This window comes from Coenobita brevimanus, chromosome 65 (genome assembly GCF_032717465.1).
Source record: "Coenobita brevimanus isolate Jiangsu-jjx chromosome 65, ASM3271746v2, whole genome shotgun sequence".
Taxonomy (NCBI): Eukaryota; Metazoa; Arthropoda; class Malacostraca; order Decapoda; family Coenobitidae; genus Coenobita; species Coenobita brevimanus.
The window spans coordinates 45,440,447-45,456,927 of record NC_137018.1 but is presented as its reverse complement, the minus strand read 5'-3'; the positions used below and the strand labels follow the sequence as shown (position 1 = coordinate 45,456,927).

Below are 16,481 nucleotides of genomic sequence, written 5' to 3'. Positions count from 1 at the left end.
CCACATCCACTGCCCTACCTTGTACCTCCTTTACGACCCCATCCATATATATATTAAACAGCCATGGAGACATTACACACCCCTGTTTCAGTCCCACATTGAGATCAAAGAACTCACTCAGCTCACCATCCACTCGCACCGTAGCCCTAGCTCCCTCGTACATACTCTTCACAGCACTCAACAATTTCCCCTCCACTCCATATATTCTTAATACCTTCCACATACCTTTCCTATCTATTCTGTCATAAGCTTTCTCCAAGTCCATGAAGGCAGCGAACACTTTCCTTCCCTTCTCTAGATACTTCTCCACTAAACATCTTAGAACAAATATCTGATCTACACACCCTTTTCCCTTCCTAAATCCCCCTTGTTCTTCTCCAACTAGCTCCTCTGTTGACAGCCTAATAATTTATTAGGCTGTGGATATTGGATTTAAATATGTTTTAATGATTTTTGTAATAAATTACACATGCTATTGTATATCTATAGTGAATCATTAAATAAAACGTCGTGAAAATACGGACAAAAGTAAAACTGGCAACATCAGCCTTTGTTTCCCTTCCCCTCCGCTTCGCAGCCCTTTTTTACTCCTCTGCTTGAACTTCCACGAGTGAAAAAGTTACTACAGTACCCTCGCGTCCAACACGCGTTTGTCCAGCATGATTTGCGTCCATCACGAAGAGCAAAAAATTAGTATGATTTAATACAATTTAATTACTGTAACATGGGTGCATTAGCATAACACACACGGAGCTCCGAGAAGTGGGCGAAATTCGCAGAGTTGCCTCTAGCACGATCAACCCCGGGTCCAACACAGTCATACTGGACGTTCCTGTGATGCTGACAGCCAATCAAAACTTCTGATCAAGTTGCCTCCCCCACCCGCTATCATGATGTGATCGTGATGTCACCCAATCAAAAATGCTTCTGCTCTCACGTGATGTTTTGTTTAAATTTCTCCCACCACAGTGCCACTCAGTCGCATAATTCGCATTGGAAGATGCTTTTTTCTCACTGTATTTTCTGCCCTTGCAACTGCATTTTATCCTGCCCACGATGCCTAGGAAGCCTTCTGAGAACCCCAAGAAGCGGCGGCACCTCCCTCAGGCCACCAAGCTAGAAATCATCGAGAGGAAGAAGAAAAGGGAGAGGAAAGTGGACATCGCCAAGGCCTACGACGTGAATGAAGCCAGCATGAGGACCATATTTAAAAAACAAGACTAGATCCTGGCAGCAGTGAAGGCTTACGGTGCTAGGACAGGCAGAAGCAGGACTTTCCACGGATGTGGATAGTGATTCTAAGAGTGATTTCGCAGGATTTATGAGGGAGGTTGAGGAGCAGCAGCCATTACCTGCTAGTGACGCCAGCAGCCATCCTCCGGGGACCCAGTAGGACTACCTACAGCCTCAGATACCACCTTCCATTCCCAGCAAGCCCACCAACACTATCCTAAAAGGTTAGTTATCATTCATAGTACAGCACCATTTATTATAATTACAGTAGTACCAATATATGTAAAGGTATATGGTAGGTATATAGGGTGACTTTTTCTAGGGTTGCTGACATAATTCATTTTTCCCTAAAAGCTCTGTTGTTTGTCCAACACGTTTTTGGTCCAACATGGAACCCGTGCATGACAATATTACCGTGTTGGACGCAAGGGTACTGTACATGACAGTATTGTGATACCAACTCTAATATATGGAAGTGAAGCTTGGATTTTGTTGATGGGACAGAAGTCAAGAGTGTGAGCAGTGGAAATGAGTTATTTGAAAGGAGCATGTGGAGTTACATGGAGAGACAGACTGACAAATGAGGAAGTGAAGGATCGTTGTAATGTGGATGTTGATGTGATAGGAAGCGTTAGGAGAAACACACTGAGGTGGTTTGGTCATATGGAGAGGATGGAGAGAGACTAACAAGGAGAGTGTATGTGAATGAGGTGGAGGGGGGAGAGGGAGGGGGAGGCCAAGGATGAGATGGAGGGATGGAGTGGAGAAGTATATGAGAGAGGGAGGTGTTAGCTGGGAGCAGGGCAGTGAAATGGCAGGGGACAGGGTGACATGGAGGAGGTTTGTTGCTTGATTGTGGCCAGTGGCCACTAAAGGAGAGTCCTCTCAAAGTCAGGAGAGGCAACAGCTCCCTGAACTTCTTCCAACCACTTCTCACCCTAGCCACAGAGCTAGCTCCAGCCCCACCTCCAGCACACAACATGTCTCCCAAATAACAAAACTCTTCCACACACTCAAGAGATTCACCAACAAGTTCAATCTTTCCACACCTGACAATCTCCACCTGCTCTCCCCAACACGCCGTGTATATAAAAGCAGCATTATCTTGCAGTCTACCTCTGATACCACTACATCTCTTGTGCACCCATTATCACAAACACTGCACAAGATGGAATTACTGTACTTCCCACGTCCTTGTGGCAAACTGCACATGGCCACTTTCCCTCGTCTTTGACAGTACCGCCACCAACCCTAGATATCATCACTTTTGTTTTATCTGCATTTACCCTTAAGCCCTTGTGCCCCATACCATCTCTCCACTTCCTAAACCCTTCCTCCGCCTCCCTTTCGTTCTCTGCAATCAACACCAAATCATCAGCATACAACATCTCCCACGGGAGTCCATTTCTGAAGTCACGTGAGAGGGCTTCAAGTACCATGATAAACATGGGACTCAAAACTGACCCCTGATGCCACCAACGTTCACGGAAAACTCATCACTCAAATCTCCATTCACTCTTACCTGGGTGCAAGCACCCACATAAATAGCTATAACCACCCTAACCAGCCACTCCTCCAGGCCAAGCTTTCTCATTGCCCACTTCACCACCTCTCTAGGGACTCTGTCAAAGGCCTTTTCCAAATCAACAAAAACAAAATACAGATCCCTTTTCTTACCAATATATTTTTCCTGAAGCTGTCCAACAATGAATATGGCATCAGTGGTCCCCCTACCTTGCATAAGCCCAAACTGCATATCATTAATATTCACTCTTTCTCTAATCATACCATCTAAAACTCTCTCCACTACCTTCATTATATGATCTAGATGCTTTATCTATCTATCTATCTATCTATTGCCAGATGCCATAATCCCCAAAGGGGTGGCCACTTGACTTTGAGTTATACCTTTATAATTTCCTCTTTCCAGGGCATCACCCTTCCCTTTATACACATTTACAATTACACTCTTCAGCCAATCATCTGGGACAATACACTCATAAATAATCATATTTATCAGGTCAGTGACTAACCTCATCCCTATATTTCCTGAGGCCTTCAACATTTCGGCAGTCAACCCAGACACACCTGCTGCCTTCCCCACCTTCATCCTACCTATTGCCTCACTCACAGTTGCAGCATCAATCAAAGGCCAAGGGCCAAACACTGGACCTGCTGGCTTCAAACCTTCCCTGTCACAGTCAAACTCCTCAATCAACAACTGGCTATAATGCTCTCTCCATGCATCTTTAATATCCTCACTGTTCACCACTACTCTTCCTTCATCATTCTTCACACACTGCTCACCTATAATATCCCGATTATCCCTCATCATTTGATTTGCCACCTTAAATATCATATTTTTCCTTTCCCCATGACTTAGGTTATCAAGTAAAAGTCTCTGTGACTCAGACTTCGCCCTGTATACCTCTCTTCTGGCCCTACGCTTGGCAGTCAAGTATTCCTCCTTGCTACCACCCTTCTCCCATTCCAGCAAAAGCCTTCTTTTCTCCTTAACTGCTGCTTATATATCTATCTATCTATACATATATATATATATATATATATATATATATATATATATATATATATATATATATATATATATTTATAACTGTGTACAAGATCTACTTTTAAAATAAAAAATAAATGGCAAGCCACACATCAGCTGCACTGAGTGAAAAACAATATGAAAGAAAACTATAATTAATGGCAAGCACTGTACTTCTTTGATGATTAATATAAAAAAATATCTCTGACACATGACCCAGTTCAGTACCACATGAGTTTCCTCATATTATAATCTAAAACATAAGGCCAAGGGTACACTTAACAGGTGGTGGGGATCACTGACTGGCAAAAGAAAATCTTGATTCCATGACTGTATAAAAACAGAAAGGTACAGTAAATACAAGCAACAGTGACACAGTGCTTTGAGCTGATTTCTTATAGACCTATGTTCTCAAGGAAAATAATATTAGTACTAGATACATCTCAGGTGATTAACAACAGCTTTTCAATCAAAAAATATTGGAGAACAAATGAAATATATCTACTTTGCGATATTACAAAAAGTCGCCTGAATGTCCCCCATACTGTGTCTACTGCCGATCGTGCTGACTGGACATGACATCAGCACACCAAAACAAACTCAAATGTATACAATTTAAAACCATAAAAAGTTTTGGATGCCTAACTGGAAGCATTGCAACCTAACTGTGGGGCTTTGTCTCCCATACCCACAATGATTATAACCTACCCAATAGCATGCAAACTAATATGTTTATTTTACAAAACTTGTGCCAAAACAGTATCGTGCATTAAGTGGGTTGCTTAATCATGGTGCAACTGTCTCACTATTATGACATGGCAAAAGTAGGTGCAATCACAGAGCAAATTTTTATATACTGTACATCACTCGGGAGACATCCATTAAAATATGATACAGGTTAGTAAAACAGCACTCAGCGATTAAATTAAATCACTTCATATTCCGTAAAATATACAATAAGCACAGTATTACGTACCAGTACAATAATGGAACCTATTTGTGGACATTTATAAAAAACTATCTATCTATTGCCAGATGCCTTAATCCCATAAGGGGTGGCCACAAACAAATCACCTCCATGTCACCTTGTACCCTGCCAATTCACTGCCCACCCGCAGCTCACACCCTCCTCTCTCATATACAGAAAAGCCCATTATATACACTACTTGGTCAACTTTCAGAGGTTCACATCATTCAATTTCGAAACAAAAAACATTGTTCCTAGTCGATTTTAGTGTGATTTGAAATTGAACTTTTTCTTTGTCGGAAATCACTCGTTTTGGAGTAGGCCTACTCAAGACTATCTCCAAAACAAGTGAATTCCGACAAAAATGAAGCAAAAAACACTCAAATCACACTAAAATAACCAGGATATCACATTTCTAGCCTAACCTAACTCAACCCAACCTAACCTTACTTTTCTTTTTCTTTTCTTTTTCTTTTTTTTTGTGTCTGACTCTGGGCATAGGCTTCACAGCCTGCTCCCAAGGGCCAGTAGTCCTCCTACATACCATACATCTCTACATGTCACTACTTCGGCACTAAAACCCATCATCCATATTGAATACATACGGTACTATTTTTTTTATAGGGCTGTCTCATATAGGATCGATGAACTGGTAGTAGCATGAGTATATATATTTACAACATGTCAGCTCCTCTTACTGGTAGATCAGTAAAGTCTGATTTTATGAAATTCAAATCCTTACACTGTTCCCTGTCCCAGTGGGGATTTGAACCTGGGTCTGGTAGGACTGCAGGCCACCTCTCTACTGACTGAGCCTAACCTAACCTTACCATACCTTAAATGTTGTCGTCAGAGTACCGTATATTAGGTTAAAAATTTGGTTTTCTGGTTATTTTAGTGTGATCTGAGTGTTTTCTCCTTTTTTTTTTTTTCAAAATGCACTTGTTTTGGAAACAGTCTTGGGTAGGCCTATTTCCAAAACAAGTGATTTCCGACACAAATGAAGCTCAAATTCATTCAAATCACTAAAATCGATCAGAAAAAATATTTTTAGTATCGAAAATAAGTGATGTGAACTAACAGAGCCCTTGTTATTCTTAAAAATACAAGTAATGGCCTCATATTCCATCAGGGTACACCCACTACAACAGGAAGCCATGATATAACTGACTGAAGTAAGGGATATTTGAAATCTGTGATGTGCAAACAGTGTCAGTGATCTGATTGGCCCGCTCGTTGGCCAATTTTAATCTCACTGGCCTTGAGGCCCAAGCATGCGCAGTAGTCACATGACATCACACCGACGAGCAGCCCACGGCAGAGGGAAAGAGTTCCACTTAAGTTAGAAACTGAGGGGGATCCAAGGTAATTAAATATAGGATTTTCACATTATACATTTCTGAAAACAAGTTTACAGAGCAACAGACTCAAAATAATGAGGTCTACAACATGGTTGTGTCAGATTTCCTGAATCAAGCTATCTGAACTAACAAAAACTGACCTGCTAATCAATAAAAAACAATAAAAGATCCTGTCAATACTTCCTTCCAATAGCAAATTTTGAAATACTGCGCCACTCTCATTGCTACATAATAAATTGATATTCCCTGCCAGGACTTAGCTATATGAAATTGGATAATACGACAGCTTAGCTCTGAACAATTGCACCTTACACTCAACACATTTAAAGTCTGGAATGAGGTTTACAAAGGTGAGTGACATGCACCACCAGAATAGAATCCTGTCAAGTTCCGAAAGGCAGGCTACACATCTACCGTACATCTCCCCTCTAGGTGGTATCGGTATTTTCATTAATACCATGTTAACCGCTACAGCCGTATAATATTTACTGAGTTGCTGTAGTTGGTCCAGCATCCACTGCTGAAGTCCTGGAATATCACAATAGGTTTTACCACGAGTCTCCTCGCTCACGAGATCAGCCATCTTTCTTGTTTACAAACATTCTGAGTTCACATGTAATAGAAAACTATCGGTTACCACATTAAACGATAATAGAGTTATCTCGACGTGTGTGTTCTTTTCGCTTATTAACACCATAAAAACCATCACTAATTTCGCACCCTCAATCGCGGCGGAAAGAAAAACATCCATAACAGTTAATAGCTTATGCGGAGTGCCTATTTCTTCAAAATCAGTAGTGTTTCAACAGCTATATCATATAAAGAACATTAATGTCTGGTTATTACTCCGTGTTAAAGTTCAAAGGTTGAAATGAAAAAAACTAAAAGGAAAATAATGACTAGGCGGTTAGTTCGAATGTGCGCCTGCGTTATGGCAAGTGATGAGTGCCACGATAACACTATCTATTGTTCAACTCTGAAATCACTGTAGATAAAGTCCACGGCAGGTTACACAGGTAAACTGAAAGGGCACCAAGGATATGCGGGTTAACTGCCATCATATACCATATAAATGTTTAATAAAATACAGGAGTTTGTAATGATAGTTGGCATCAATAACATTCTCCTGAACGAACACTCATCCTTCCTGGCAGTGCGACACGTGCCTGGAGGAGGGGAGTGTCTTTACCAGCTTCTGTCACGAAATTTTCATTCATCCTCTCCTTACATTCGTCCTGAGAAACATGGTTTCTCTAGTACTCGCTTCATAGCATCATGGTAAGTCGAACATGCCAGAAAAAATCCCACAGAACTGTTACGTTAGAGTGTAGTTCATGACATCTTAAGATTGTTCACGTATATACACAGTATAAAGAAACTGACTCGTAAGAAAGTTGAGCCATTTTTCTTGAGTCGTGGTGGTGGTGTGATGGCGATGTCGTAGTCAATACTTGGAGAGGAACCCTAGTGATCCGCTTATTATGGTATAATCAAAATTCTTCATAGGAAATTAATGTAAAGAGTCATTATACGGATCAGTGTTACACGAATGGGAACTGTTATTGTTTTATAGCTCGATGATATGTTAAATGTTATGCAGTTCGTAGTACGAAGAATGTATTAAAAGGGTTCAATCTGTCATGCACCAAGGTGGTCCCGAAGGCAGTGTTGCCAGACGCAGGGTTATGTTTTCTCGCTACATTGTTTCCCTCCATGACCTTTCTTGCATGCGTTGCAGCGGTTGATACATAGCTTTAGTTTAAACATTTGGAAGATTAAATTGTATGAAACTGATCAAAATAAAAGCTGGGATGGGAATAATTTTTTTTTTTCCACTTGTTATGTTAGTTTTGTAAAGTTTTGCAGTGAGACAGGCTACTTCTGCTTCCAGTTGTTTGTACCTAAGTATGGACATAGTGGTTAATTACAGTATATAAAAAATATGCCCTAATTGTAAGTTAAGTAGCAGTTAGCTATTATTGGAAAATGGAAGTGTCAAGGCTGTTTCTCCGTAGATGAATTAATAAGTGAGAACATTCTCATTACGTGATAGATAGTACACGATAGTGGCCTATTAAGCCCTTGTCAAGTGACGAGCTGTTCTTGCTGTCTCTAGACGATTATATTTAGATTTTTTTTTCTTATTGGCAGGGTTCAGAAGAACGAAATCGGCTGGTGGTAGCAGGAATATAACGTTACAAAGTTTAAAAGGCCCTAGCTTGTAGTGTAGGTCATGAGATACCTTTGCTCTTGTGACTATCGGTCATAGCGACTGCAGGTAGTTGCAATTTCAGTGGTAAGCTTTTGTGCGCCTGTGTAATACCGAAACTTACCGTTACTTCATTCCTAGGTCATCTCGAGGTTGCCAGGGACGTGGGAGAGGCGCCATGGCAACCTCAACAAACATCCACCCAGAGATTAAGTAAGTTGTCAGTACTCGTGGTATAAGTGCACAAAGGAGGCTAGGATAGGACACAAGTAGAACAATATATTTGGGGCATAGGTAAAGTTGGGTTGAGTTTAGAATAATTATAAGTTAATGAATTAAGCTAAATTAGGGGAGCTTTTGATGCAAGTATAATCAGTGAGGGGGTATCAAAAACGAATGTGAATGATCTGACTAGACCTAATGCAGAAAAGAAACTCTAGTTGTAAACAGAACTGGCAGTTGATAGCCAAGACGTTAGGCTGGAGTAACTGAAAAGGCTATTAGCATGCTCTGATCAGTACCGTATTAGAGTGAGACAGAATGTACGACTGGACACGGGGGAGTGCAAACTGCAGAGGTAATTGGGTCTGATGGGCTGGAGCCTCTGCCTTGCTGGTTATAAAGCACGCTCCAGACTAAAATCTCTCTTTCTCTCTCGTACATGGTAAAGGGTGTGGTGCTTTTTTATATATTTGTTTTTATTGCTAGAACCCCTGCCCCGCAAATTGTACACGAAGTACCCGCCTCTGACTGGACAGCGGTTTGATAGGAGATACAAGTATGTCATAATTTTTGCTGGGACCTGGGGCTTGATAAGCCGAGGTGCATCATGTTAATTTAATTCCTTTTGTAAACATGTAGGGACATTGCTGTCTGGTCAGTTTCGAGGCGTGAGTCGGCGGAAAAAAGGAAGTTCCACTGCAAACCTCCCCTTTCCCTGTTACGTAAGCTACGGAAGTGCCTGTAACGCAGGTAGCAGAGTTCTTTCCCGCTCCTGCCTAGCTGCTGTCGCCTGTTCACTGTTACGAAACTCTTGGTTTTTCTCCTACCCATGGGTACTCCGTGTTATGATGAAGGTGAGGTATGCTTACACTACTGAAATAACCTGCCGGGAGTTCTGTAGCAGGTTTCCATTTCGTAATAGCCCAAAACAGTTACAGTTCCTTGTACTGTATTGTATAGATTCGTTCATCTATTAAGATAATATGGACAAGGGCAGGTGAAGCCCGTCAGAGAAACTTACAGTTCCAAGTCGAAATATGGACGTTGAACGAGATGTGGGGTAACAGAATTAAGGCTACTGGACTCTGATTTCCTGTTTAACTGGGATGTCCGTGCTGTTGTGATACACATGTCAGAAATTACTGATTGTGCCAGTAAATGTCAGAGAACGTTGAATGAAACTGGCGGCCTCTCTCATTCTCGGGCCGTCCATGCTATTGAACTAGCCCTTCTCGCTTGGTTCTTTTCATCCAGCAGTACAGCTGTGAACCTGATAACATCGACTGTGTGGATCGTATTCCAAAGTAGTAATAGTAGAAGTAGTTGCTGCAGCCCAGTTTCATGTGAATGTGAACCCGATGGATTGAATGCTGAAGTTGCTCCTCTCTTGTAGACCGCCATCCTCTCTTGGGGAGATGAGGGAGCTGAGAGACGTTTTTGTATAGGCTGACCAAGACATCACCCTGTTGTGTCGGCGCCACCACGAAATTGCGTTCTTCTGCAGAGCATATTTTATGGTAAAATAAGGACTTGGCAGAAACGGTTTGCGTTAATTACCATTGTGTAGTCGACAGGCATTTAATCCTACTTCTACGACAGGCTACTTAATGAATGATAGGGGAATTTCATGCACGACTTAAATTTGCCGAAGAATATTGCATTATGTGTTTAGCCATTTAGTTTTGAGACAGTATTTGGCTAATTGGGTAGGCCACTATTCCCCCCCCCTTTCTCTCTCTCTCTCTCTCTCTCTCTCTCTCTCTCTCTCTCTCTCTCTCTCTCATCGTGTCATCACTGCAATATAGGCAGAAATAATGTAAAAGATTGCAGTATTTATATAAGATCTGGAGAAAGACAAGGAAAGGAAGAATATTAACAAAAGTAATGAGATAATAATAATAATAATTATTATTATTATTATTATTATTATTATTATCGGTAATAATAAAACACAAGCACGAAACACACACAAAAAAATGCCAGTATGTAAGAAGAGAAGTGCCAGTATAAAGGCAAGACCTCGTTTCCCAGCAGAACTGAACTAAGCAAACAGAAGCGCTGTCTCCCAGCTTCAGAACCTCTGCATCAGATATCCTGGCCTTCACTTCTCAGTGTGGTCCTTATGGTTACTGAACAAACATGGTGGCATGACACAAACATACTTCAGTTTATCGTTTAAGATGTGCTGGAGAGGGACGCCATCATGTGGTGCTGCTAATACAGATCATACAAACCCCTCCCTCAAGTCCCTCCCTACCTCCTATGAGAAGTTTGATGGATTGCCGGAGAAGGGCATCTTCAGATTGCAATCCATCGGGTTCACGTTGCAGATGAACTTGGGGCTGCGATAAAACTCTCTTCAGCAGCTGATCTTCCTTCATCGGACGGACTCGTGGGGTTTCGAATAGTCCACCTGACACCCCATATTCTTTTATTAGACCTGCTTCCCAAAATACCTGCAGATTTAGTCTTCTCCAGGTGCGTAAAATTGCCGTTAATGATCTGCTATCTGTTGTATATCAAAACTGTGGCCGACGTTCTCTGCCCATACTGAAGTCCCCCTAATCTTCTTAAACTGGTACAGACTCATCTACCCTCTTAATCAGTAGGCTACTCTGCTGTACCATAAACTTCTTTACACAGAGCTGTTATTATTCCCTACTTTTAGTCGTCAACTGTAGCAGAAATGTAATGCAAAATTTGTGGGGGGGGGGGCGTACTCTCATCTTTTTCAAATCACTGGTCTCTCATGTGTATGTTAAGTACTGTATTTTGATCGGGCGAAAAAACATTGACCCACTGGTGGTCGGGAAAACTATGGTATTCTAGTCCAGAGAACGCCAGACGATATTAATTGTGTGAACCATAGGGACCTAAGAGTGTAAATTCTACAGCACCGTACGTAACATTTTCTTTGGCCGTGTCAGAGATAAAATTTTTATAACGACATTGAAGGAGAAATGGGACGGAATGAGGTACTTCTGTGTTTGATTTTTCGACTTTTATTCTTTTAATGGGTTTAGGAGAACCTGGTAGTAGTGAAGGGCTTTTTAAGGCTGTACAGTATATATCTGCATCCTTGACTTTGAAAATTCTCTCTCGGGTTGAATAAAATAGAGGAAGAAAAAATCAGCTAAGGGAAGTTGAACCACTTTCATTTTTTTTTTTTTTTTTTTTTTTTGCCACCCGAAATTAAAGATAGGGAGTACGTCATGCAATAGACTGAAAGGAAGATGAATAAACAGATACAGCTTCCCCGGTATAGCATTGTTTTAACAAGTTATACTACTGATCATGTTGTAACATCTGAAGTTTTAAGGAGTGCTGTTTCAAACAAACTGAAGTTGAAAAAGAAGGGATATTTCATAGAGGAATACCATGTCTGGTGGTGGTGGTGGTGGTGGTGGTAGAAGTGGTAGTGATAGTAGTTGTTGTTGTTGCCATTTTCCAAAGTTCGTCCACAACGTGAACCCGGTGGACTGCAGAATGAAGCCATTCCCCCGACAGTACAGCATCGCATTTTCGAGGGATAGGGAAGGGGCTGAGGGATGTTTTTGTATAAGTGGGCAGCAGAGTTTCTCGGTTTTATCAGCGGTCCCTCTCCAGCACCACAGTTTATATATATATATATATATATATATATATATATATATATATATATATATAAAATATGTGTGTGTGTGTATCTATCTATATACTTAGGCTGCTTCCCACAAAAAAAGGGAGATAGCCGAGACAGGACGACACACTCCCAATTTACTCATCCACACATACACATCGTTTCGTATCTTAACCTCAAGGGGAGAAGGGACAGATCGTCACCGCACCATACCGCACGAGGGTTAACTGCGCAGTGCATTCAGCGACATCCGCAGCAGGGCCCGACAGCAGAGCTGGTTTACCCCTGCCACATCATAATGGACACATCATCCTACCTGCGCCTGACCTGATCAGCTGATCAGACTTAATGCGGGAGAATATTGCATCAGGGCTGCGTCTCCATTTATTCATTCACAAATTCTCTCCCATCATTCCTATCACGCGCAGCCACTTTTCCTTGCTTAGCAGACATCCCTCTCGCATCTAACACTATCTTCACACTGTCCGTCCATCCTATTCGTGGTCTTCCTCTGAGCCTTACGCCTCTCACATCCGATCCAGTTATCTTTTTCACCAATCACTCTTCATCCATGCTCTCCGAATGTCCAAACCATCGGAACACTATGCTCAGCTCGATCAGCCATCTCTCGCATAACCCCAATTCTCCTTCGCACTTAATCATTTCTCACTCGATCCATACGTGTCACTCTACACATACTCCTCAGACACGTCATCTTCATTACATTCAAACTTTTCCTCTCTACTACACCCATATTCTGTGTTTCAGCCCCATATAACGCAGTCGGTACCACCACACCCTCATAACAAATCACACATAACAATCGCTAACACATACATTCCCCCCCAGTCATCCCCCACTGTACCACACAGTTACTCTCCACAGATACACCACATCACTAACATAACCATCATCATCCTGGGTGGAGATATCAACGCCAAGTCGTCGGCCTGGCATGTCAACAACCCTCACGCAGACAGAGGGCTGGTACTACAATCCCAGACAGATCATCATTTCATACTAAACAGTCTAGACCAACATACCCATATCCCACACCAAGCCCTCTTCCTCCCATCATCTTCAGACATCACCTTCTGCTCCCCAAACCTCGCTCCCACTACATCATGGAGAGTGGTCAAAACCCTAGATTCTGATCACCTCCCAATCATCATCACTACCAAAACAGAATCACCCCAGCTGGCCACAAACACACATACACTAATTATAAGAGAGCCAACTGGGAGGCCTTTGTAACTGAAACAGAACAACATTTCGAAACACTAAACAGTACACCCATCACAAACATCAACACCGCTGTGCACACTTTCAATACAATCATACAAAACGCAGACAAAAGACACATCCCTAGAGGCAACAGAAAGAGACACAACCCCAACTTCACACAAGAAATTCAAGGCCTCATCAGACAACGGGACACACTGCGACACTCCCCAACACCCCATACACAAGACACCATACAACAAATACAAGAACTCAACACTTAGGTAAACAGTAAAATATCAGAACAGCAAACACTAAACTGGAAAAATTACCTCCAAACACTTGACCACAAAACAAACATCAGCAAACTCTACAAAACACTAAACAGCATCACACTTTCCAACAGCAACACCACACAATCACACGCTGCCATCACAACAACAGACACCATACCCTCAAACAAACAACAAGCAAACACTCTCATCAATCACTTCACAAGTCAGCCATGTAACCCCCCATCCCGAAGACCGACGTATCATCAGACGTAAGAGACAGTTCCCCACAGACCCAGACTACGCACCTTTGACTTACAACCAGACGAAGCACATCATTAACAACTTCAAGCACTCATCTGCCTGTGAACCAGACAACATAAGCAACATTCACTTTAAACACCTAGGACCACAAGGCATACAAGCACTCACCTACATATCAAACTACAGCTACTCACACAACATAATACCCAACATCTGGAAGCATGGCAATATCATCACTATCCCTAAACCCAGCAAAGACCCCACGTTACCCTCCTCACATCGCCCCATCACACTCCTCTGCACCCCCTCTAAAGTCACTGAACGACTGATACTACAACTAGTCACACCTCACATTCGCCTAGCCCAGTCACAACATGGCTTTAGGCCACGACACTCCACAAACACCCTTCTTACAGACCTTACACGGAGAGTTTTCGATGGCATGAATTCAACTAGGCCACCACACAGAACACTCCTAGTCACACTAGACATTAGCAAAGCTTTTGATGCCATCCCCCGCCATAACCTCACAAACAAAATACTCAACACAAACATGCACAATAACACAAAAAGATGGCTGGCAAACTACTTAGCAGGCAGATGTGCACACGTAACATTTGCCGGTCAGTGTTCTAACATCAGAAACTTCACAAACGGCGTCCCCCAAGGATCTGTTTTGTCCCCTACACTCTTTAATCTATACATGCACGACGTACCCACAACCCACACACCACAGATACACATAGCTTCCTATGCAGATGATATAACACTTACATGTATGCACCAAAACGCAAACACAGCTGCACACATCATTCAACCTTACCTCAACACACTACACGAATGGTTCACCACAAATAGGCTCAAAATAACCCCAGCCAAATCTACAGTGACTCTTCTCACAGACTGGACAGCGGAACACAGTCACATCCCACACCTCACCATGAGCAACACTCCCCTACCACACACACACACACCCAGGATCCTTGGTGTAACATACAGTGCATTAGTGTCATTTGAACAACACATCACAAACATTAAAAATAAGATAACACCAAAACTCAATGCTTTGAGGTCACTTGCCCATACAACGTTCGGACACAGCAGGGAGGCCACCGCTACAGTATACAAGCAATACATGCATTCAGTGGTGAATTGTGCAGGCCATGCCTGGGCTTCTAAGCTGATCAAAACACACTACAACACTCTACAGACCATGCAGAGCGGGGCCCTAAAGATAATCACAGGCTGCGCAGCTACTGCACCCACAGACCACCTACATCAAGAAACCAAAGTCCTCAAAGTCAAGGATCACCTAGACATGAGAGGCACCCAGTTTCTTGCTGCAGCCTCCACAAACCCACAACATCCACTGCAGTACTTGGCAGCGCATCCACCCACACCAGGGAACATCAAAACAACACCCAGCACACGATACCATACACAGATGCTGTCATCTCTTCCCCCTCGCCCACCTCAGACCAGCTTCCAGAAGCATATCCACACTCGGATCACTAGCCGCTCCATTCAGTCGCTTAGGGACAGCACACGGTTGCATGCGCGGCCTCCTGACATCCACCCTTCTGCATCCCATCTTCCTCGTGAGGACAGGGTCCACCTGGCCAGGCTGAGATGTGGGCACCATCCAGCCCTCTTAAGCTGCCGGAAGAGGCTGGATGACTTCGTCGCTGATGCCTGTCCAGGATGCAACACAGCACGCCATACTATTAAGCACATTATGGAAGACTGCATTGCACACAATCACCTACGCCAACAGCACAACATACAGTCTTTGAGAGCTCTGTGGGAAAGCCCGGTCTCGGCCATGTCCTTCCTAAGGGACTCGGGGCTGTTCGGCCAGACTGCCTAGGGAACAACTGCAACTACTACAGCCTTCTCTTTACATCCATTCTAAGCGAACGACATCTAAACACTTTTTTCATTCCTTCCAGCACCTTTCCTATTTGATTCATTCTAAGCTTCACTTCTACATCTATTCTTCCATCCACAGTAACATGTGACCCTAAATACATAAAACACACTATCTCCTCAAGCAACTCACCATTCAAAACTTTATTCATCCCCCTACCGTCTGCCAACCTAGTACACTTCATCACTTACTCTTATTCTCATATACTCTCAATTTCCTCCTTTCACACACCCTTCCAAACTCCTCTACCAACTGTCTCAATCTCTTCTCCGGATCATCCACCAATGCAGTATCATCCGCAAACAGCAGCTGATTGATTCCACTCTCTACCATCAGCATATATATATATATATATATATATATATATATATATATATATATATATATATATATATATATATATGTATATATATATATATATATATATATATATATATATATATATACATATATATATATATATATATATATATATATATATATATATATATATATATATATATATACATACATATATATATATATATATATATATATATATATATATATATATATATATATATATATATATCGTCGGAAGTTTGACGTATGAGGCGCAGTTTCAAATAATTTTTTTTGGTCCTGAAATTCGAAAT

At 42.1% G+C, this 16,481-nt stretch overlaps 2 protein-coding genes across 2 annotated transcripts in view; one reads left to right on the top strand and one right to left on the bottom strand.

Moving 5' to 3' along the window:
* Positions 1-6,697, bottom strand: part of Dbp45A (putative ATP-dependent RNA helicase Dbp45A) — a 40,025-nt gene extending 33,328 nt beyond the window's left edge. The window contains exon 1 of the mRNA XM_080276607.1: positions 6,602-6,697. Within this exon, the coding sequence (XP_080132733.1) occupies positions 6,602-6,695 (94 nt within the window). The 5' untranslated portion in view covers positions 6,696-6,697. The remainder of the gene's footprint in view (positions 1-6,601) is intronic.
* Positions 6,698-7,282: 585 nt separating this feature from the next.
* The window catches only part of LOC145404996 (uncharacterized), a 58,799-nt gene continuing 49,600 nt past the window's right edge, over positions 7,283-16,481 (top strand). Inside the window, exons 1-2 of the mRNA XM_080276498.1 lie at positions 7,283-7,390; positions 8,463-8,534. Of these exons, the coding sequence (XP_080132624.1) occupies positions 8,500-8,534 (35 nt within the window). The 5' untranslated portion in view covers positions 7,283-7,390; positions 8,463-8,499. The remainder of the gene's footprint in view (positions 7,391-8,462; positions 8,535-16,481) is intronic.